Genomic DNA, 24,895 nt, shown 5'->3' with positions numbered 1-24,895 from the left:
TTGAAAAAAAAAAGGTGATTTTCCATGAGAAAGCCCGTTTAGTAAAAATGACTAAAACCCTATCAAATGGTTCAATTTGAAGAAAAAAAGAACATGGTAATAGTGAGAGAACATAGGGAATTGCATGAAGGCAAAATTTCATTTGTTTTTGAGGCCAATGATAAATTGAGAAATGTTTTTAATTTTTACCCCTAGATGTATGCAGCAACATGATCCAACTTTTGTTTCTAAATGTGTTTGAAAAAAAAAATGTTGATGAAATTAGTGTAGTCCTAATAAAAATTACTGTTATAAATGTTTATTCCTTTCGTGCTAAATGGCACCACAACAATAATTTTGAAGATGATGAGGTACGTAAAATCCTTAGTGGTCAAAGTTACCCCGAAATTCGAAATCTGGTTTTGTAACAAACATTTTATTATAACCATTAATGTCTTTTGAATTTACTGCAATCAATGATCATGTTTTATACTCCTCACCTTAGTAAGTGTTTTAAAACTTTTGGGTATCACGAAAAAGCAACCCCTTCCAAAATATTCAAAAATGAATGAAAAAAGTGATCAAAGTTTCCCCAGTTTACGGTACATCAATTATATGAAAATTAGACTTTTTCAACTTCTTTCATTCAAACTGCAATATTTTCCATACGACCAAACGCTTTGCTCTACAGAATGTTCACTGAGAGATCCTTGAAAACTAAAACTTAAACTTCTCCAGTTTTCAGAAATTCTCTAAATGGGAATCAAGAACTACTCGAGGAAAAAAAATCAATTCCTGGACCGATAACCTCGATTTCTATTGAATTTTGACGATGCATGGAAAATCGATGCAAAAAACTCCCGTTGAAGTTCAAAATTAAAAAAGAATTTAGATGAATGAATAATTTAAACTTTGAAATAAGAGTTCACGAGTCTCTGGTTTGGATCTCAATACAAGTTTGGAAAAAAAATCGGAAGATATGATTTTTTGTACATAAAGTCGTTCAAAATAAAACAAAATCGAACCCCTTTTTTATGCTGATTCTTACCATATAAGTTTTAAAACTTGACTCATGTTTGCTTCATGTTTTATAAATTCTCAGTGAATTTTCAACAAAAGATGTTTTGTCATTTTTGACATATTACAGTTTGAATGAAAAAGTCGAAAAGTTTTATCGCTCGTAAAAAAAACTCGAATAGATGAGCTGAACCAGTCTAATGCGCATCACACGCATCAACGTGGCGTTGCTTTGTTTCGATATCCTTCGCCAGGGTTCCCACATGCATAAGAATACACATGTAGACAAAACGCAAATGTGATTCAGCCTATCCTCAAATGTCTTACTATTCAGTCTCATTACGTAGAAAAACATATAGTTCTATTAAAAATATTGATGTAAATATGGGTAGTTTCTGTGTAAATTTGTGCATTGTAATTTGTGTAAAATGTCTGTATGAATGTTATGAAATTTTATCATACAGACAAATCCTGGATCATGGCAGCCCTGTCCGTTGGAGAGTGTGTTGGTAGAAAATACATTTGCAGGGTGGATTCAATTTGTGAGGTCTAATATTGTGCTGCCTGCAATTGCCTTAGCCAAGCAATGGTTCCTAGCTACAATAACGCTACCTTGAGATTTCTTGGCAAGACAATTTTATTGCGACATAGATCTCATTCGAACTTTGCCGTTATCCTGCGCGGTTGATCCGTGCGAAGTAAATAATAGCATTTGCATGAACCGCAACCGCAAAATTTCAAATCTATCCCTCATGAGGGAGGAATAGTTTGAGACAATTTCGGTAGAATTGAATAGAAGGTATAATATTTTGCTGCCTGCAGATGCATTACCCAAGCAATGGTAGACCTTTTTACAATAAAGCTATCCTAGTTGCATGGCTTATTGCGACTGGTTACTTGAAATAACTTCTGCTGTTATCCTGCGCGGTTGATCCCTTCGATGTAAGCTAATGCAAATTGCATGAACCGCAACCGCAAAATTTTAAATGTGTTTCTGAAGAGGGTGGAATAAATTGAGACAATTTCGGTCTCCTTGGACGACGGAATTAGGAACCTGGTACGACAATGAAGGAACTTGAATGAAGAAAATAAATCATAAATTGACTAAAATGTACGTAATGGATTGATCTATTTCCTTCATAGTTTCATAAAACAGTATTAGAAATATTATCAATTACTAAACATCAGTTTTAAACCAACGTGGTAGGCAATTCTATTGAAATAATGAAAAAAGCTTCCTTAAGCCGTTGTCTTAGGGTCCTTTAACCTATGATTGAATTTAATTTGATAAAAAGAAGAAAATATTAAATTTTATTTCAAGAGTGCCAGTTATCAAAGTCTTAGATAAAATCATATTTTCAATTAAAATTTTTCCATTTATTAAATCAAAAGGCTAACCTTTTTAAAGCTCACAACAAAAACTTAACATGTTCAATTCTTCATTTAAAGCTTATAATTTCAAAGTACTGGTTGGTAAGTTTAATTTCTTTAATGATAAATAAGAAAGTGATATAAATAAAAATAAGAAATTCTAAGTTTTGTTGTAAATATTGGAAGCACTAATGCAAAACTCATTAAGTTGAAAATGCGCTTTTAAACAAGTCAAATGGATATTATGTTGATATTTGGTCGCCGTCAATTAAAATACAAAATATTTTTTAAATTTGAAATCAATATTAAGCCTGGAACAAATATCAATTTCTTCTTTTGTCAAACCTCCCCCCTCTTCGTTGCAATGTTCCAACTCAGAGTAACAAAAGAAGGATTTGAATTTTTTTTCCAGCCTTATAAGGAGTATTGAATTTTTTTTTTTTTTTCATTAAACAAGTTGAAGCATGTATAAGGATTGGATTTCAGCAGTTTTGTATGAAAAAATGCAGACATTTTTCAAATGATTTTTACTTATTTTAAAAATTTTCATCAGGGCAGTCAAAATAAGCTCCTAAATTATTTGCACATCAGAAAAAAGGGAATTGTGTGGTTTTAAGCAATTCATCAACATGTTGATGTGTTAAATTAGTATTCGATGAATAAATTTTGGTTTCAAATTCTCTTACACTTCTCAATAAAAACTTAAACCAGTGACGAGGTAGAGTTTTGAGTGTCGAGATTTTAGCAGTGATACATAAGGTTTATTGAATTACAAATAGAATTATCTGAAAGGTTATCTGATTTAAACAAATTTTTTCTTTGCTCTCAATTTCAAAAGGTCCATAATTGCTAATTCAAATTCCCAGCTAAACATTCATGTGAAATTTTCGTTTAATATTTTTGTTTTTGATTTTGGTCTTTCTTTTAAATTTTAAACTGAAAAATTTTGTGCTATATTTTTTTTATTCAGTCTTATTTAGAACTATTGGTGTCGATTTTACTGAATCAGTTCTCAAACACTAGCATTACTCTACAGTTTTGGAAAATTATGCACGAAAACACAATTTATGTAAAAATAATTTTGAGGTTGTGCTTCATCTTTCTTTAGACTGTTACAAATACAAACCAAAAGACTATCGCAATAATTTCATTTGGTCATTAAGTAGTTAAAGAATGAAAGAATTGCATTGGTGTAGCTGAAATTGTATATCCACTTCATTTCTGATTCACACTTGAGAAGATTTTGTCTAAAGATTGAATTAAAAAGTAACAAACAAAACACACATAGTATCTCAATGAAACTTGATATTTCCTCGAAGAGATTTCATTTACTTGACTCTAAGCGTTCATCTTAAAATGATATGTTGGCAAGCATATCTTACAAATGCTAAAACCACAAATCGATCCAAAGCGTAATATTTATGCTGTAACCGGGATTCGATCTCATGACCGTTGACTTAGAAGACTTGAAGGCAACCCTCTACGCCACAGACTGCAGGTTTAGATCCTTTTTTACAGAACTAAATTAAAAATAAATTTATTCTTTATTTATGATTTTGATTTAACAATGATTGAATCAACAAAATACTACAAAAGCCAGTTTTTGTGTGATTGGAAAAAAAAGTATTGATTTTTCAAACTTTGTTTTGCAATGATTTTCGATGCTTTCAATATCTTTATTTTAGAATCAGCGGTATAAAAAGTAGCTCTTTACAAAACAAAATTCAAGGGAATCTTACCCTATTCCTGATTTCCTTATTCAAATTGATTTAGTAACACAAAATTAACCATTCAGCTGTAAGAGTAAATAGAAAATAAAATTGACGTTTTATTTGGCTCAACCAACATGAATATGTAAAAAAGGATAACAATTTATTTATGTCGTTTGAAAGTTCTTTTTTATCACTTTAACAATAATGATCAAATTTATGATTTTTCCCTATTTTAATTAGAATCCTTTTCACACGAATTGGGCGAAAGATAATTTATTACATAAGTATGTTGCATTTTGCAGTTCTCTCAACTATAGAGCTGTTGCTTGGACCATTGTGGTAAAACGACGGAGAACGAATTCTCTGAACTTGTAAAAATATTGCTCGGACGATCGCCAAATTTCTTTTATTTCAATATTTTATAATTCAGTTATCAATCTGGGCTAAAATTGCATCTAACTGCGAATCAATTATATACCTTTAAAATCTCGTATCCATATGCTGGAATATGATTGTTTTGCATCACGCGTTTGTTCATTTCAAAACTTTTACCCATCCAAATATTAATTTTTATGATTTGAGCTAGGAGAATTTTTTGTAGTATTTTAAACCCCTAAATGCACGCAGCATCCTTATGCTTTTTCTTTAAAAACATTTTTGACAGAAAAATGTAAAATTTAATTCGAACACAAATTACTGCAAATGATGCTTTCATCGTTTTGGTTCTGACATAACGAATTTATTAAAAACTTTAAATTTCCAAACTTTTATATTTGATTTTTCATTAAAAACAAAGTTTGATGCAACTTGACCTTTTTCCTTAGCAGGTTTAATCGCATTTTTGTTTGTAATTTCAATTATAACTGGCGAAACCAAAAATTCTTCTGACTTTATCAATTTATCTCTCACCAATCTTAAAACTTTTGATCTACAAGCGGTATGATTATTTGCATACATTCAGTTTTGAGAAACCATTAAAGTTGAAAAGTGTTGCATGTATTCCAGTTGACGGTTCTTTTCTTAAATTTTCTAGGGGAAGTTTAAATTTTTTGGAATTATTTGTCCACAAAAAATTAAATGCACAATTTCTAACCAATGATTTTAAAATTCATTTGTTTGAAAATATTTTTATGAATAAAAAAAACCATTTCAGCACAAATAGGTTAATGTTTTAAGAAATGTTTTCGCAGCCTTGAGGACCAAACAAATAATTTATTCCAAAACCTCTTCCGTTGCGCAATTTTTTTTATTAATAGTGGCACCTTCATTTGCTAAAATTATACGTATAAAAATGTTGAGAATATTGAAACAATGAATTAAAGATTATAATTAAGTTGCTCTTTAATTTTGGAATTCTGGAAAGTTGCCAAAAATGAATGACTGGTTCCCTTCTTCATTTTAAGATTTTTTTTTCTAATTTATAAGTGCAGCTTGTGGGCGTAAAACGCTTCTTCAAAATTACCCCGTTTGTTCATAACTACCCCCTAGTATCTGGGGTAATTATAAACACTGTAACGAATCTTGTTATGTGATGATTTTCGATATTGGTTTTGTAACTAGATTGAAACCACATCCAAACAGTACATTGTAGTTGTAGTTTATTTGTTGATTTTTCAAATTTACTGTTGAGAAGTTATAGGTTATTTTCAGTTTTACATAGCTGGAAGGCATCTTTTCATATAATCACAGATTCAAAATTCTTAAAAAATATAAAGTATTATTTTAGGCTGATTTTCAATATTTGGATGGTTATCGTGATTTGAAAAGTAAAAAGCAAATTTTTATTAGTAACCCGCATCTTGAATAGTATGGGGTAAATATGAACCCTTCTTTGTGCGTTTGTGGAATTTTTTTCAACATTTAATCATATCACACCAAATGGAGCATCAACTACCAAACAAAAAACTTTAAAAAAACAACATTTTATCTTCATTCACGTTGACGAGGGAGTCAATTGATAAGACACGTTTCTAAACGATTTTCGTTTCTCAGAGACTTAAATTTTGTTAATAACTGTAACTACAAAGTTTATACAGTTGGGTTTGCAAGTTATAACTGTGACTTATCAATAGAATGACAGACTATTACATTTGATCAGTTTTGAGAACCTTTTAGGACCCTAACGGCGCTTACGGCTTTTGTTCATAATTACCCCACTTAGCCCAAAGGTATATTCACAATTAAAGAAAACCTAACCACAATTTTGTTAAAATTATATCATTCAGAAAAAAAATCATAACACACATCGTAACAATTCTAATCAGAGCAATTTAAAGTCATCTGGAGCTGACTACTGCTGTCCTCTTTTTCTCGAAGTAACTTCACTTTTCCTCACAATCAGTGACAGCGTGACAAATCTTTCCTCCCTGCTGCTTCCCAATTTACAGGACCGGGTCGGTGTACACAAACAACTCTTTTGCAGTTTCCATTGAGCTGCTTTTGCAGCACATTTGTTGCACAAGATGAAACTAACATTACACCTCACATTACTGCCTGGTACCTTCAACCCTCAGCATTCTCCGATCCTTTTGTGCTCGAGTGTGTTATCCTTGGGAAGGAATCTTAGAAGTTGGTACCTACACACACAAGACACACATTCCGGTGAATGAATTTTGGAATCGAGACCATAAAAATCGTCTGGACCATTCAATTCTAGGAAATGGAATCCAATTTGTGAAAATATTTGATTGGAGTTTAGCTCAAGCATTGAGTCTAGCAATGAATGGGTGTGGATGGAAGTTTATCGATACTCAAGAATTAACAATTCGAATTTGCATTTCAATACAAGTTTAAAATTGTGAATATTCTTTATCAAGCCGTGGATATTGTTTGATTCCTTCAACTAATGATACAGCCGAACAAACTATGAAATCGTTGGATTGATTTATTTCAATTGCAATGACATATTTGTTCCGTTCAGGATATACCTATCACTCATTATACACAAAATATCTTTCAGGTTGCGTTTGGCTCAACCCTCTAAAGCTGTTCACAAAATATCTGTTTTGGGGAAATTCGACTTGAAGTTTGTTGTCGTTCCCGTTGCCGCATATGTTGACCTACTTCTTAATAGATTTTAAATATTATGAATTGGAACGCTAGATCTTTGCAGGCTAACCAAGATGAATTCTTCTAATTTTTGAAAACTCAAAACATACATATAGCTGCCATCACTGAATCTTTTTAAAAGCCAACCAATAATTTTAAAAGCAAAACTTTTTAAAAATTTTACGAAATGATCGACTTGATCGACAAGGTGGGGGTGTAGCTATTGTTATCAATAGTCGTCTCAAATTTAGACTTCTCCCTTTTTTCAATACAAAAATCTTAGAAACAATTGGAATTGAATTAGAAACTTCTATGGGGGGAATTATAATTGTTGCCGCATACTTTCCTTTTCAATGTAGCGATGAACAGAAAAATGTGTTGAAGGGAGATTTACAAAAACTCACCAGAAATAAGTCGAAATGATTTATTATATTGGTGACTTTAATGTAAAACACCGATCTTGGAATAATATTTCATCAAATTCTGATGGGAATATTTTAATTATTTTCATGATTCATTAGATAAAAAATAATTTATTAAAATCAAGATCCCTCTTTTTATTCAAAAATAACTTTTATAACATCAATTTAATTTGAGTCATCATAAGTCATCAAAGAACCCTAAAATTTCTAAAAAACATGACTTTCATTGCAAATCCTGCATATTAGAACAAAATTCCTGCACGTCATTTCAGTAGAATTGAGTAGCATGAATGATAAGAACAATGAAAGAAAAACAAAAACTTCTTGAATATATGAAGATTGAATCAAAATGAGAAAAATCACACACAATGCTGTCCATATTAGGCTGATTTTGCATGATTTTTAAGTCTTTCACATTTTAAATACCATCAAACCGGATATCATGCAACAATGGGGTTAGATGCAACATTTGTATATTACAACATTATTGAATATTTATTTTCATTAAACGAGTTATCATTTATAGATAACAAAATAATGATGACATAGTTTTTTACATCTAAGCTAGTTTTTGAAAATTTCCGATTCTCATATAAAAATTTAAAAAAATCTAATAAAAGATAACATTTTAACATTTTTCGATGCCATAAAAAACTTTTCCAAGTCTGATGGATTGGCTTAGTGACCTTCAAACTTTAAATGAGTTTTATTACCCTTTACCAATGCTGTAGTAAAAATGTAAAAATATGTTTCGGACAATCACCATTTTATAAATGAATATTTGTATACTTCAGTAACCATACTGGGGTAAAATGTAGCGAAATGTGTATCAAACTGAAATCTTGTAAATATCGATTCCACCATCATGTTGTTGGATCACGCGTTTGTTTTCATCGAAATTTCATTCATCCAAACTTTTATTATTATGATTCTAGCTAGTAGAATTTTTAATTATTTTTTTACCCCTAAATTTATGCAGCACCCTTTACTCATTCTAATAAAAACAACATTAGAAAAATTTAAACCCTATGAATAAAAAAATAAAAAAACTGTTGCAAAAAGTTGAAAGTAAGATAGGAAGCATGATTTTATATGGGATTCTTTGTTGGTGGTTTGGGAAGCATAACTGTATCGTTAAATTCCCGTAAAAAAAGATTCTAGGCCAGACAACAAAAAAAAAAACACAAGGCAACAAAATTAACATTTTTCCGCATTGCCAAGAGAGATTCAAGTTTTATCAACCGGAGAAATTTGTACACTTTTTTCTCAAAAATGTTGATGAATTATGTATAGCACAAATATTTCAAGTTAAAAAACCGCGAGCAGTTTGGCTTTGTAAAACCATTAGTCAATACTTTTTAATGTATTCTATTATAAAAAGTTTCCATCTAAATGTATTCTTTTATAAAAAGTTTCCATCTAAATAATCTTTGAATATATTTCTGATGCATGCGTTATTATTTTCGGCGAACCCTATTACTCGGAATAGTTTTTATAGCAAAGCAAACAGAGTCAGATAGTCCAATAAAAATGTTTAAAAAAATTTCGTCAATTTATGTGTCTAGTATTCCGATAAACCTCAATTTATCCTCAATTGTTAAATTAAGACAACTTATCGGAAATTCATTTCGATGCAAGAAAATCGCATTATCTTGACCGGAAAGAGCAACACAACGATAGTCAAAGGATAATGTGTGCTGCTAATGTAGGAATGGGCAAAATTGGTCTTCTGAGGATTGAAAATCCAAATTGTATGCACCGGCCATAAATCACTCTGGAAAAAGCAGACGAAGGAATGGAAACGGGAAAGCTTGGGAAGGCCATGCATCGTGATATGTGGCAAGGGTTTGGAATAAAATGAAAATAGCAAAAAAAAAACCCGGACTAGCAAAAAGCGAGACGGACAAATGGAAATCCGGAACCGGAAGGATGCAAAAGCTGGGCTGCCATTTCACTCACCTCGAAGAGCACCTGTAAAACTTTTGCACGACGTAGTAAATGCCACAAATTGGTATTGTTAACAGGATGAAATACGGCGTTACGACACTATTTATGAGCACGGCACAAAGGCAGAGCAGAACAAACTGCAGCAGCTTCTGACTTGTTGCGGCGATTTTCTGTGAATGTGTGGAACACACGGGTGAAAGAAGAAGGAGAAATCTGGATTAATCTGAAGCCCCTTGAGGGAATCTATTTCGTGCAATCTTAGATAGGGTGGCAGTGAAAAAAGTTATGTCAAATGTCAAAAATCAACTATGTTTATAAATTTTGTTGCTTGGGCAAAAAAAAATTGGAACTTAAAAATCATGTCATTTTTGTCATTTTTGTCATTTTTGTCATTTTTGTCATTTTTGTCATTTTTGTCATTTTTGTCATTTTTGTCATTTTTGTCATTTTTGTCATTTTTGTCATTTTTGTCATTTTTGTCATTTTTGTCATTTTTGTCATTTTTGTCATTTTTGTCATTTTTGTCATTTTTGTCATTTTTGTCATTTTTGTCATTTTTGTCATTTTTGTCATTTTTGTCATTTTTGTCATTTTTGTCATTTTTGTCATTTTTGTCATTTTTGTCATTTTTGTCATTTTTGTCATTTTTGTCATTTTTGTCATTTTTGTCATTTTTGTCATTTTTGTCATTTTTGTCATTTTTGTCATTTTTGTCATTTTTGTCATTTTTGTCATTTTTGTCATTTTTGTCATTTTTGTCATTTTTGTCATTTTTGTCATTTTTGTCATTTTTGTCATTTTTGTCATTTTTGTCATTTTTGTCATTTTTGTCATTTTTGTCATTTTTGTCATTTTTGTCATTTTTGTCATTTTTGTCATTTTTGTCATTTTTGTCATTTTTGTCATTTTTGTCATTTTTGTCATTTTTGTCATTTTTGTCATTTTTGTCATTTTTGTCATTTTTGTCATATTTGTCATTTTTGTCATTTCTGTCATTTTATTTTATGTGATTATGACGCCACAGTCTGTATAAAGAAAAGTTTACGGTTGCATTTTGATATTTTGAAAATTTTCTTTTTTTTTTAAATGACTTTTTAACGAAACTGTAAGTTTAAATGGCTGATCAACAAAATGTATATATATCTACATTCGTTGCCACCCTAATTTTGAAGCACACGGCCAGTCCTAGAGGCATCTATCAGGGAATTTATGGTTGGAGATGCCGAATAAGGTGGTAATTTCCAGTTGGTTCCTTCCCGTACCTGCCATTCGAAGCCTTTCACTCACCTTGTCTACGACGGCGATATCGATGCTAAGTCGATTCATGATCCGGCCCAGAGGAACCGTTTGGAAGAAATGGATCGAATTCTTCAGAACCGATGCCAACAGCTGCCGATGCAGTCTTCTTCTGGCGTTGCTTCCAGCCAACTGCCCAGCCGGAAATGAAATCGCAGACAGCAGAATGCACAGACTGGACAGGACGGCATACACCCGGAAGTTGTACTTGACCTTATTGGAACGACATCAATAGAGAGAAGAGAGAGAAAAAAACTTAAGTAATTCTATGCTAATTTATTGGTTTCCAATTAGAAAATTTAATTAAACTCGCCAACACAAACCTCATCGGCCGCAATCCAATCGGAGCTATGGTCGGTCCAGTTTTGGAGCCAAAAATCGGTGTAGACCCGGAGGCCTTGCTGGGCCAGGGCACTCAGCAGAAAAATGGCCACCATTTTGAGGCCACAGGACTTCAAATACAGCCAGTACATACGCGCCGGAATCTGCCCGTACTGTCGCTCTTCGCTGTCTGCCGTCAGCAGCCGGTTGGAAACGTCATCGCCACAGCCGCCGTTGGAATCTGGGAGGAAATGGTAGCAAAGTTTTTATTCGACGTTGTTGGAGGTTTCTGATGAATAAAGATGACGTAGAAACTGGGTCTCATTTATTACTTTTATGATTAAAATTCTAGCGGATTTAATATGATGCTTCGTATTCCACACTGAACCTTTTAACTTCCCACTCGTAACGCCGCGTGCATCACCCTTATCAGTTCTTAAATTTTCCATTTGACACTACAGGTTACAACCACTCAGTTTTCAAAGTTTTCAATAACAAAAAATGTTATGAAATATTTGTAACGTAATAAAAAAATTTAGTCAAAAGTTTGCTGTTTTCCTGTAATTTGATTACAAAGATAAATAACACTTTTGTACAGTGAAATTTTCAATGTTAAACTGAGAGCTGAATCCGTAAATAAAAATAAAATAAATTTCAGCAAAACAACTTCCGCTGATCATTCTCCGCACGGCTGTGACATTGTCTGTGGTCACCAGTAAGCCGAGATAGACAAAGTCTTCAACTATCTCCGGCTCGTCGCTTGTGACCTTGTTATTACTGGACAAGCGGGCTATGTCGGTCTCAGATCCGCAGGCCAACAAATACTTCGTCTTGGACTTCACTTGGACTTGGACTTCGTCTTGGACTTGGATTCACTTGAAATCCGCACCCAGCACAGCATTCCACCCATCGTTGCCATAATCAGTCTGGTCAGCTTCCCGGAGAAGCCGTCCTCGTTTTCCTCCATAGCTGTTCACGGTCGGTCGTGTCGTATGCGCAGTTGAAGTCGATGAACACATGGTGCATAGATGGGTTGGTGTTCACGAAATTTTTGGAGAATTTGCCGTAATGTGAAGATATGGTCCGTCGTTGACCGTCCTTCCATGAATCCAGCCTGATTACTGCATATGTTTGCTTGTGGCGTAAGGTGGCGAAGTAGGATTCGGGACAACACTTTGTAGGTGGCATTTAGGACAGTGATCGCTGCATGTGTGCCGTTCAGATGTTCATCGATGTTGCTTCCAACCTTTGATTTCTTCACGAATGTCTGTCAGAATGCCTCCGTCCTTATCCCGGCACTTTTTGGCTTGCGGCATGGAGCCTTTGCTGGATGCGTAGAGCTTATTTCGTGTTTTCTGGCAACGACGCAGCTGCTACAGCTCTTCGTGCTCTTCCTTCTTCAGACGGCGCTTTTAATCCTGAACAATTCGGATTCGCTGCCTCTTCCGCTGTCGGTGATTTTTTTATGCTTTGACAAGTGCTTCTTTGCACTGCTGGCCGCGCGGCATCCTCTTCGTCCATCACCCTCCTACACTCCCCGTCAAACCAGTCGTTCTATCGTGTTCGTTCCAAATTTCCAATGACGTTCTTCGCAACGCTGTTGTTGGCTGTTTTGATGATACCCCAACAATCTTCGAGAGGGGCTTCGTTCATCTCGCCCATTACCGGCAGCACTGCTTCGAGCGATTGCGCGTGAGCTGAGATTACTTCAGTTCTAAAATATTGCTTATGTTGTTCACTACGGAGTGTTTTGGGCGCATCTTCACCATCATCGGATAGTGGTCTGACTCGATGTTTGCGCCTCGTTAGGATCTGACGTCGATGATGCACTACAAGTGCCGGCTGTCCTATATCAAAACGTGGTCAATCTGTGATTGCGTTTGGTACGGTGATCTCCAGATGTTGATGTGCGGGAGGCGGTGCTGGGAAAAAGTATTATGTACGATCATTCGGAGGCAGAGAAATCTTTTCACGCTCTAACTAGTACTTCCGAGGTGAGGGCTGTGCACGTTAATGATGCTGATTTTGAAGAAGAGTCGATTCACGACCGACACTTTCGTTGGTCGATCGGCCATCAACCGATTTCGCGCTTTTGCCTCTTTCCCATCACTATAAAAGCTGTTTCAAGCTCGTGTGTGTTGCCGCAGCTCTGATAGATGATATGACAATCTTGTAATGACATACCCTGGAGCTTTTCCAGCGTACCTCCTGCAGCGCTACGATGTCGAATTTGCAGCTCTTCAATTCGTTGAAAAGCACGTGGGTACTGCCCATGTAATTTAGATATCAACAGTTCCATGTTCTGAATTTTCAATCGCTAGTCCCATTTCGTCGCGTGGGCCTTTATCTGGGAGGCTCCGTCACATCAAAAACGTGTGACGCTCTCTAACTCAAGTTGGCGGCTCAGTTTAGTCACACGTTGCAAATCTTGGAATCTCCCTCTTTTCTTTCTGGCTCCGAGAATTTCTGTGGGCCCGGATAGTAAAACTACCAAAAGGAGCGTGGCGACGAACGTGTTAACACGATCGTCGCCACGCTCATTTTGTTAATTTTGCTAGCCTAGCCCGAAGAAATTCTCGGAGCGAGTAAGAAAAAAGGGAGAATCTCAGATTTGCAACGTGTGACTTAACTGAGCGGCAAACTTGATTAAGAGAGCATCACATGTTTTTGATGTAACGGGGCCTCCCAGGAAATGCGCCCGTCACACGAGAATGGGTCCCATGGAGACGAACGTGTTAACACTTTCATCGCCACGCTCATTTTGGTTGTTTTACCTACTTGCCGAGCATAAAAAAAATCTCGGAGCTAGAAAGCAACCATAGAGAACTCCACTATTTGTTACGTGTAGCTAAACTGAGCGGCTAACTTGGGTAAGAGAGTGTCACATGGTGTTTTATGTGACGGGGCCTCCCAGTAAAAACACCCGTCACCCGAATATGGGTGCCATGGCGACGAACCTGTTAAAGGCCAGCGTTCGACCAGTTCCTCGGTAAGTACAAGTCAATTACGGCGTTGGTCGTAAGAGCAATGACAAGAAAATTGACAAACAAGTTTCCTGGGAGACTCGAGCCGCGGAACCACATTTTGTCGATTCAACCAGGAGACGAAACTGGAATCTAATGTGAGCAATAATGGAGGGGCACTTCGTATTTTCTTTCTCGTATAAAAGACGTGTTTCCGAAGTGAAGTTCACTCCATACCAAGTTTCCATAGAGTTTTCTACTTCAGCAAGAAAGGAATCCCAAAACCCCTTTTATTCGCACCTGACTAACCATGAACGAAAAAATTTATAGCATGAAGTGCCTGCAAATGGTTGCGATGTTTATCAAGAAATACCGTAAAGCAGACAACTCTGTGTTCTTGCCGGATTTGGTGTCTGCCTGCTCCACGAAACGCTGCATGTAGAAGTGATACTTTGATTGGCCCACCTCATGACCTCAGTCGCGTTCCAGTGACAATTTCTGGGCAAACCTGTAGTGTAAGATCTATTCCAATCATTTTGTGGAAAAAACTGGAAGGAGTTGACAAATAAGCCGACGCAAGAATTAAAAAACAATATAAGCAAGACGCATGATTTTGTCTGCCATTTTGAATATCCTGGTTATCTGCCGAAAGGTCACTTACAGGGTCGCAGTTTTTTTTGCAAGAAAGTTTATGTTTATCATTGTTTATTGTTTATTGTTTATTGTTTCAAACGTCAACGGATCACATGTTTATCCTAGTGACTACACTATAACTAACAAATTAAAATTAATATCAACATAAAACTACACAATACTTGATACTCTTAGAATTTTTCTTCGGAATACGATCCTTGAGACGTCGAAGTCGAAATGTTCGGAAAACCGATTAAAAGTTTTTAGAATGCCGATGAAAGCCCTGTTAGCCCCGTAATTGTTCAGGCGAATAAGAACGTAGAGCTGCAGGTTCTGGTTTCGTAATCCTCGTGGTCGTACGCTGAGAACTATGGCATCCAACAGTTCGGGGCAGTCGATTCTAGATGTTAGAAGGTCCGCTACAACTAGAGCACGTGTGGTATTTCGGCGTACTTGATCTAAACGAAGCTTGGTAAACGAAACGGATCTTGCTAGTTTAGGTGTCGTAGAGCGTACCGCAAGAAACGCCGCTGGATAGCCTCGATCAGGCAGTATACGTCTTTTGAATCTTTGGCCATACGAAACAAGAATCAAAGGCTTCGAGAAGCTTTGTCGACGACATAGTTCGTATGAGTCTTGAACTCCAGCCGTCGGTCGAGAATAACGTCCAGATTGTTGATATGGTCCACCCGGATGATGGTTTGGTCTCCGAGGATGTACTCTGCATGAAGAGGATGTCGCTTACGGGTAAACGTTATTACCAAGCATTTACTGCGGTTCAAGGGCAAGCAATCGATTTCGCACCAGTGAGCAAAAGCGGTGAATTGCTGTTGTGGAAGTTGATGTCGTCTTGGCCGTTTATGGTATAAAATAGTTTCAGGTCATCGGCATATGCGAGCTCTGTGCCACCGAGGAGCGAGAGTACATCATTAAAATAGATCACAAAAATGATCGGTCCCAAATTACTTCCTTGAGGCACTATTGAGGAGGCAACGAACTGCCTAGAACAGAATTCACCAGTACGAACGGATAACTTTCGTCCCATTAAGTAACTCCGGAACCAATCCAGTAGGGAACCACAGAAGCCTAAACGCTCGAGCTTTGCGATTGCAATATCGTGGTTCATCTTATCGAACGCAGCAGAAAGATCTGTGAAATGGCGTCTATTTGAGTTTTCTTGGCAAAGCTGTCCTGCAGAACGATGTAAAACTCAGTAGGTTGGTAGTCATGGATCGTTTAGGCATGAACCCGTGCTGATCGTTTGAGAAGTGATGCTTGCAAAATGAGAAAATTGGATCCAAAACAACCAGTTCAAACAGTTTGGCGATCGCGCATAAAGCGGCGATTCCGCGGTAGTTGTTCACATCTCTCTTATCTCCCTTTTTGTGGATAGGAAACATGTGAGCTTCTTTCCATAATGAGGGAAAGATTCCGCAGTCCAGCGATGATTGAAAGATGTGCCTTATAGATGTCAGCAGAGATGGCATAAAACGCTTCAAAAATGTAGCTGGTATACCGTCCGGGCCCGTATAAGATGAATTTTTTAGCTTAGCAGTCGCTTTTAGGATGGCTGTATCGTCGACCAGAATACCATTCAAAGATGACCCTGCGGATGATATATTTCCGATAGCCCTGGCAAGTTGCTCCAAGGAAATTTCCCCAGTTTTGAAAATACTAGTAAATTTCTAGGCAAAAAGTTCACAAATTTCTGGATCAGAATTTGCTGTGTCGCTGTCATGGAACATGTAAGATGGAAGTCCTGGTTCTTTCCGTTGATTTCTTAAGTGCTTCCAAAAAGATTTCAGACTGGTCTTGAAATTCCTTTGTAACCGGTTTTGATAATTTAAGTAGCTACGCTTACTGACTTTTTTATAAGCAGAGATTAGTTTGCGGTATTCTCCCTTAGTGTAAGGGAATTTGTGCTTGTTGTAGTTTCGGAGTGCACGTTTCTTGACCGTCTTCAGTCGCCGCAGTTCTTTAGCGACCCAGGGAGCCCGTAGATTAGTAGCCACCCTGCGTTTCGGAACATGGCGATCAATGATGTAGTTGAGAATGTTCGAAAATGTCTCAGCAGCTGCGTTTGGATCAGAAGGATCGAGCTCAACTTCCCATTCGACGGACTCAAGAACGAGAGATATAGCTTCAAAATCCACGCTTTTGAAATCATGATAGATTGTTTTTCTACGGATGTGGACTTTTGGGGCAATTAATTTACACTCTATTACTGGGAAAAACGTACATGTATTCAACGATAAACGAATAAAATATAGCAGGACGGTTCGGATCAAACTTAGAAGACGTTTTATTGCTTGCTTAGATACACGGTACGTCACAGGACAGACACAAAAGATGCGTGTGATCTGCTGGTCGTTTATTGCAAGTCTGTTCTTACTTTCTGTTGTAGTGGATGGAATGTTGTGCGCTATGGGATGCTGTAATATGCGCCAGATTTGGCTAGCGTATTTTGAGAGGGAGAGATCTACTGGCAAATTGGTTTGATACGCGATGAATGAATTGCGTTTTCAATCAGGGTTTGCAATGACCGAGTTTTCGTGCGAATATAGATGGATGCCGTTTTCTTCACGGGAGCATCTTGGGGCATCGAGAGAGACCACTAAGGCTGGGTGATGTGGAACAGCTTTGACAAGGGGATGTGATGAATAAAGAATCTTTAAAATACGTCTTTTCTCAAAATTTTTCATAGTCTATATAAAATAATACTGAATAAATCCAAAGCTCTTAGCATTACAAAAATATTATGATTCAGTTTAGTATTCTTGAAGCACGTTCAACCAATGTATGAAGAAAATATTGTTTAAATTGCTTTAATTATAGACTATACAGTTAAGGCATTATTCTTAATTAAATTGCCTTCTATTATAAACCACCTTTTTTTTACTCAATTATCCAAAGAATATAAAGATGGAAGTTTTCTTGAGTTTTCAAATTTTGAAAAAAATTACCAAACCAACTTATTTTCATACAAATTACACAAAAGTTTTTTACGCGGTATCAAATAAACCATTTAAATGAACGACTCGATTTTTTTTCTCAAATAACGTGGTAATTCGCGAGAACTGTGGAAAATAACGGTGCATGTGAAGAAGCCCCTTGTCAGTGACGCATTACAGGTTCATCAAAAGTGATTCAAGCCTAGTTGTCAAAACGAACGGCATCATAGCAGGAAGAAAAGCAAAGTTGTGCTCAGGTCGCCGCATCGTGGAATTATTAGTTCTTGAAATTATTATATTTCTTAGTTAGAATTGGTGAGTTCTTACTATTCAAGTGCCTTGAACTGCACCTTATAAATTTGTTAATTTGTATTTACTCAGTTTAGAGCCCAGTTTCCAAAACGTAGGAGTAAGTTTGCCACACGATTATTTCTCGACACAGAAAGTAACAATCACGAGGTAACCATGAATAACGTGGTAACTTTCATTGTTTATTATTAATTTTTATGTATTAAACAGTCCCGTATCGCCGATAAAAGTGGTAGAATGCAGAATCCTTTAAACGCTAAAAGGATATACTAAATGTAAGAATTACAAAATTACACTCCTCACTCTTATCTTACTTTACATAACCTATATTCTAGGAATTTAAAACTAGCTTATTTCAGAAAGCTGTACATTCATTGCCCCCCGAAATCATAGTACATATGGCAAAATACCGTGTAAATGGAAGTCATGTAAGACTAATTTAGCAGAATCAATCCGCATTAAAAAAAAAACCTTAGTGTACTTTTTATGAACACCTTGAATGATAATATACCTATAATTTTCCCTACACAATTTAGCCTTTTTAAGAGTTTCCTAAATGTCCCGCTTTTTTCCGCTGTGTCCCGCTTTTTTTCGTGAAATGGCCCGCTTTTTTCTGAAAGTATCTGGCAAACCTACATTATCTTAAAAAGCAGGAGTTATAAAAATCTAACTTTCGCAATGAATTTCAGGATTGTTTGAAATATTTTAATGACATTGCGGCGAGCTGAGTTCAGAAGTAGACATTTAAAGCTTTGTGAAATATATTGCTGGATAGATAATGCGAGCGCGCTTGATTTAGCCGAAGTAAAAATATGGTAAAGATGAAAGCAAAAAGCAATTTGTGTAAAAAATTATAATTTCAGGATTTAATATCGATTAAAATCTTCCGAAAATTATTCTTTTATTTTCAAGATGTTCCATGTATTAAAGCAGGGCTTATTTCATTTGAAACAAAAAAAGATAAGCTAAAACTGCACTGCTTGTTTTCCTTTCTCATCAACAATTTCTATCTATTTCTATCAACAATTAACCCTGTTCCTACGATAGCGGAGGTATAACTTACACCGTTTATACCGTAGAGGGTATCACACTCAATCCGACTCAAACATACCTACGCAGGATTCGGTTTCCGTTTCTTCGCTGTACCGGGAAATACTAGACAGGAGCCGTCTCAGCGGATTTCGAGGGATTTGCCGGTGCTGCTGCTGATTCTGTTGAATGGCGTTACGGTGATGTGGTTGATTCCTGGAGAATGTTCCACTTTCCGGCTTGGAACAGCATCTGCAATAAATTGTGCATTCAATTAGTTCATGATGTTTGCCCTTCTCGGTTGGCTCAAAGCCATAATCCCGTAACAATGAAAGCGTGGTAGCACATCGATTCATGCGGGGGTTTCGAAAATGCTTGAGTACATGACCAAGATGGAATTTTCATATTCAATTCTGAATAAGAATAGCGATAAGTGCTGGTTGAGTTTATTCAACCAATATGGGTATCAATTGAATGTTCTGATATTTATAGATCCTACACATGTGTGAATGGCAGCTACCAATTACTATTGACCCAATGTGCCGCTGAATGAAATGCTCTAAGAAAATGATGTTTAATACATCTCGAAGAAAGTACTAACTTCACGGAATCAGTCTTATGGAGGCTCAGGGGCCACGAATTTCGCCAATTCAATCGAAAGCCCCAAGCAGTTGCTGCTGCAGTATTGCTATTAAGGCTGTTGTTGGTCTGTTGCTGCTTCTGGTCGTAATGCCGGCTTCGGGAATCTTTCCTATACAAAAACCGCCGGAAGCCGATTTGATTCCAATCCCTATAAGTATCGGAGAACCGATATCGACCACCACTGTATGGGAAGGATAAGAAAACATAGGGACGTTAGAATCTCGGCATGCAACACGATGCTGCAACCTGGCGGGTGCAAATTGGTCATAAAAATAATCCTCTCAAGCAACCTTCTCTGGCGATCTTTCAATGAATTCCATCGAGCTTGGCGTGGTGGTGGTTCTTCATGGTATTCTTCTTGTTGCTGGCAATTTGTGCGAATCGAATCACAACTCACGGCGCCCTCTGAAGGTGGTAAGCTGTGACGTGATGTAGTTTCCGTGGGCATTCGACGCTGCTCGTCGTGCTCTTCACTCGATACGGGGCCACTCTCGGAATCACGTATTGTCGGAGAAGTGTGCGGCGATTTGTAAACACAGTAACTAAGTTGAAATGTAGGAAAGGAAAATGGAACTTTTTTGAGACAAAATACTTTTGGAAGTAGCATAGGTGTAAGGTATTCTGCCGTATAGATAAGGAAAATAGTTGAAACAGCTTTCTTTTCTGATAATTTAATCAGTGAATTTCATTCAATTATCTCCCTAATTGTTTGATTTCTGGTAACAGCTGACAGTGTTTTATAATTTATTTTAAACTGTATCTCCAATTCAAAATTCTTGACGTAAAGCTTATTTCATTTAAATATGAGACAGTTTTGAATACTTTTATTCAAAATATCAACTTTCTATCAAGGAAATAAAGGTAATCTTATAACAGTTCATGGAAAAAACAAAAACAAAACATGTATGTCGTTCTTTATAAGAAATATTTCTTCTTTATTCTTGGTATCTCCCATCGGCCGGCGCACACAGGGGAAAACGATGTGAAAAGGTGATCAAAATTGTTTACGCCAAAACGGAGCATTTTAGACCCATAGTGTCTTCGGGACATTTTACCTACATTTAAAGCACATTAAAATGAACTTTTGATAAAGATGATTAAACCACCTAACAGTGAGATAGAAAAATTATTTTTTGTATTTTTCATTTCAGAGCACTTATGTCTTTGGAACGTTTTTAGATTGTAAAAAATGTAGCAATTTTGTTGAAGACGTCAACATCGTAGAAGCTAACCCAAAAAAGTTAGAAGGGTTCAAAATAAAAAAAATATTTTTTTATCAAAATTTTCAGTATTTTAACGATATCTTTTCAGGCCAATCTTATTCAAGCAAGATATGTTTGAAAGAGTTTTGAGTCACTTAAAATCAAACAGTTTTGTGGAACACACTTAATAAAAATATTCAAACTGAAACGAGTTAGATCGGAAAAACTAAGAAAAAATGGCAGTTTTCGAACACCTGTATCTTTCTAGTTCGGATGAGTTCGGTTCATTTTTTGGTTTCATTTGAATCAGGCAGGTTTTAACGTTGTAAAAACATGGAGTTTATAATGTTAAGTTGTTTATTTTGTAGCTTTATAAATGATTAAAGTTAGCTGTTTTCAAGGAACCAAGAGGAAATTTTCATTGCATTTAAAATTAGCTAAACGAAAAACAAACTCGTCAAGTATATTGTATTCTAAGCGAAATGGTAGATGGTAAGTTTCGTCAATGGAGGCTTAAAAACGTCATACGCGAGTGAGAGAATGATTTGGCTAAAGTTTCACCAAAATAAAAACGGTTGCTAATTGTCAGTTTAAATAAACTTGGAATTTGTCCTCTAGATTCCTTGAAAATAGCTAACTTTAATCAATTATAAAGCTACAAAATAAACAAATTTACAACTTTAAAACCTGCCTGATTCAAATGTAAGCAAAAAATGAACCGAACTCAACCGAACTAGAAAGATACAGGTGTTCGAAAACTGCTATTTTTTCTTAGTTTTTCCGATCTAACTCGTTTCAGTCTGAATATTTTTATTAAATGTGTTCCACAAAACTGTTTGATTTTAAGTGACTCAAAACTCTTTCAAACATATCTTGCTTGAATAAGCTCGACCTGAAAAGATATCGTTAAAATACTGAAAATTTTGATAAAAAATATTTTTTTATTTTGAACCCTTCTAACTTTTTTGGATTAGCTTCTACGATGTTGACGTCTTCAACAAAATTGCTACATTTTTTACAATCTATAAACTTTCCAAAGGCATAAGTGCTCTAAAATGAAAAATACAAAAAATAATTTTTCTATCTCACTGCTAGGTGGTTTAATCATTTTTATCAAAAGCTCATTTTAATGTGCTTTAAATTTAGTTAAAACGTTACGAAGACACTATGGGTCTAAAATGCTCCGTTTTGGCGTAAACAATTTTGATCACCTTTTTACATCGTTTTCCCCTGTGTGCGGCGCACAATTTTTTAGTTATGATAATGATCATTTTTCTGTATTTATCTGTATTTTGGGTGCCTGCATCCTCCTTCTACAATTTCGGCTACTTTTGTTTTGAAAGAAACTGAAGACGATTTGGTGGATTCAGCTGTTTCAAAATTAACAGAACTTGATTATTTTTGTGACACAAAAAAAGGTTTTAATGGAATGTTTGTTGTAAAAAACTGACAAAAACGAAGCAGAAACATGAGATTCAATTTCAAGTTATTTGAGATCGTAGGTTGCCAAATAGTACTTTTTAAAGCTTATAAACAAAGAAAATAAAAAAAAAAGTTATGAAAATTGTTTTTTTTTTAACAAGAGCAGAGTCTTGTCAAATAATTTATTTATTGAAAACTAATCAGCAAATACATACTTTAATATGCAAAGAACCTTGCCACGATAAGAAATGTTAAAGGATTCAACCGCTAGTATTTGTTTGAATTCGGGTTTTTCAAAAGTTTTCTCGTCCATCAGTCCTGTCTCATTGCCTCGGTACCGGCTTTACAGCTAACGAGCATTGGAACTAGTAAAACATTGTTGTTGGAGGTTATGTTTTAATGTTCATAGCTAGGCAACACTTTTAGCTTGTCAGAGAAAAATGTGCGGTACATATCATCGGTCAACACTTAGTTTTTCGCGTATTAAAATTTCAAATTACAGGCTTGAGCCTTGACTTCCCTGATGACCCTAATCCGTAGTTGCCGATCCTGCCTCCCCACTCCAACGTATGATTCGAACTAGGTGGATATTTTTGACAGTGATTGCATTGGTTCCCACCACTCACACACAGACACTATGAATAATCAATGGTTTAAAATATTTGTTCACTGTAGGTATAAAATATTTGTTTTCTTTTTCTCTTACATCGAGTATATTAAAATTGCGTTAATTTAAAAATTTAAAAAAAAATAGAACAGGTATGTGGAACTATTACAGGCAAAAACATGTTTTTAAAATTTTGTATGTCCGATTACTAGGATATTAGCTATCATCAGAAGAAAGTGTCCCACCTAGAATAAACATTTAAGCATTCTTACCGCATTTGAGCGGTCTGATCAAATCAGGATATTTTTCTTCAAAACAAAATCTGGACATTTGATTTGCAATTTTTCAACACAAAATCCAAGCAGAATCCAGTGATTATTCGAAGAAAATTCAAGAAGAAAGTGAGAAAAACACCTTGAGTTTTCTTTTTCAAGCGAACACAGTAGCTTTCGTATCGTTTTTTAAACTTCCGAGAACGCTTATTAAGATTAAGCTTGGAAACCGAAACCTAATTAAAAAAAAACTGAGCACCATTTGAATTTTCTGTTTCTTCTTAATGTGAAAAAACCCAGCAAAATACGGATTTCTTAAAGACAATATTCTAGCAACCCGTTGATTACATTACTTATCCACTTTTCTTTGAAAACTTAGGCATGTCCAAAAAAATCCAGAGAATCTGGAATGCTTATCCTTCAATAAATAATACATCGTTTTCTCCTAATTATCAAATAAGAAATATATTTCTTCACATTAAATTTTTTTAAGGATTCTGTGATGGCTGAAATACCTTTTCTTAGCATTGTCGATATTTGAATAAATAACAGCAATTATTAAGTTTTGAGATAGAGGATGTAGAATTAAAAAAAAATGTTTAGTAAAGGGTGATACGGTCAAAATTTGGTCAATATCAACTTGACGTATTTCTTTCATTTTTGCATTTAAAAAATCTGAACACCCCTCACTTTGAAGGTGTGTGTGTGTGTGTGTGTGTGTGTAGAATGTTGCTCGTATTTTGATTTTGGAATTCATTCTTCAGGTGTCAAAATGCCGTCCAAGGAAGAAGAGCAGCGTACCAAAATTTTGCTCGTGCATCGCAAAAATCCGAGCTACTCGCACGCAAAGCTGGCAAAATCGCTAAAAGTTGCCAAATCAACCGTTACAAATGTAATTAAAGCGTTTATCGACAGCCAGGAAGTCTGGATCGGGGGGAAATCGAAAACCGGAAGCTGTTGAGACGACAAAGAGAGTTGCCGGTAGTTTCAAGCGAACCCCTAACCTCTCTCTCCGAGATGCCGCAAATAAGCTGTGTGTATCGTCTACAATCGTGCATCGAGCCAAAAAACGAGCCGGACTAACGACTTACAAGAAGGTAGTGACTCCAAATCGCGATGATAAACAAAATACGACGGCCAAAGCGCGATCCCGGAAGCTGTACACGACGATGCAGACGAAGTTTGACTGCGTGGTAATGGACGACGAAACCTACGGCAAAGCCGACTACAAGCAGCTTCCGGGATAGGAGTTTTATACGACAAAAGGAAGGGGAAAGGTAGCAGATATTTTCAAGCACATGAAACTGTCAAAGTTCGCGAAGAAATATCTGGTTTGGCAAGCCATCTGTACCTGTGGCTTGAAAAGCAGCATTTTCATTGCTTCCGGGACTGTCAACCAAGAAATGTACGTGAAAGAGTGTTTGAATAAACGTCTGCTGCCTTTCCTGAAGAAACACGGTTGTTCTGTTCTGTTTTGGCTGGATTTGGCATCTTGCCATTACGGTAAAAAGGCCATGAAGTGGTACGCCGCCAACAACGTGCAGGTGGTTCCCAACCCTCCCATCACGCCATAGCTCCGCCCAATTGAGAAATACTGGGCTATTGTCAAGCGCAGGTTTGCAATTTCTCTAACGAGAATCACCAATGTGCTCGGTGTTCGATTCTCGGTAGAGTTTTTCTGAAACGCACCGCAGAGATTTTTAGCCGAACCTCTGTAGAGAATCTGTAAATCAACACGACAGTGAAAAAATA

The 24,895-nt window shown here is 36.0% G+C and overlaps 1 protein-coding gene across 12 annotated transcripts in view; it reads right to left on the bottom strand.

Moving 5' to 3' along the window:
- LOC129741933 (ATP-binding cassette sub-family C member Sur) overlaps positions 1-24,895 on the bottom strand; it is a 373,059-nt gene that overhangs the window by 35,918 nt on the left and 312,246 nt on the right. For 10 of the 12 annotated variants that reach the window (XM_055733758.1, XM_055733747.1, XM_055733759.1 and 7 more), the window contains 6 exons: positions 19,931-20,182; positions 19,600-19,821; positions 19,081-19,250; positions 11,116-11,354; positions 10,784-11,005; positions 9,509-9,666 (listed from right to left, as the gene is read on the bottom strand). In XM_055733758.1, coding sequence (XP_055589733.1) covers positions 9,509-9,666; positions 10,784-11,005; positions 11,116-11,354; positions 19,081-19,250; positions 19,600-19,821; positions 19,931-20,182 — 1,263 coding nt within the window. The remainder of the gene's footprint in view (positions 1-9,508; positions 9,667-10,783; positions 11,006-11,115; positions 11,355-19,080; positions 19,251-19,599; positions 19,822-19,930; positions 20,183-24,895) is intronic. The other 2 variants (XM_055733756.1, XM_055733757.1) reach the window with 2 other exon arrangements.

The sequence above is a fragment of the Uranotaenia lowii genome, chromosome 2 (assembly GCF_029784155.1).
Source record: "Uranotaenia lowii strain MFRU-FL chromosome 2, ASM2978415v1, whole genome shotgun sequence".
NCBI lineage: Eukaryota > Metazoa > Arthropoda > Insecta > Diptera > Culicidae > Uranotaenia > Uranotaenia lowii.
Note: the sequence above shows the minus strand (reverse complement) of the source record. Positions and strands in the feature narration are given on the sequence as shown.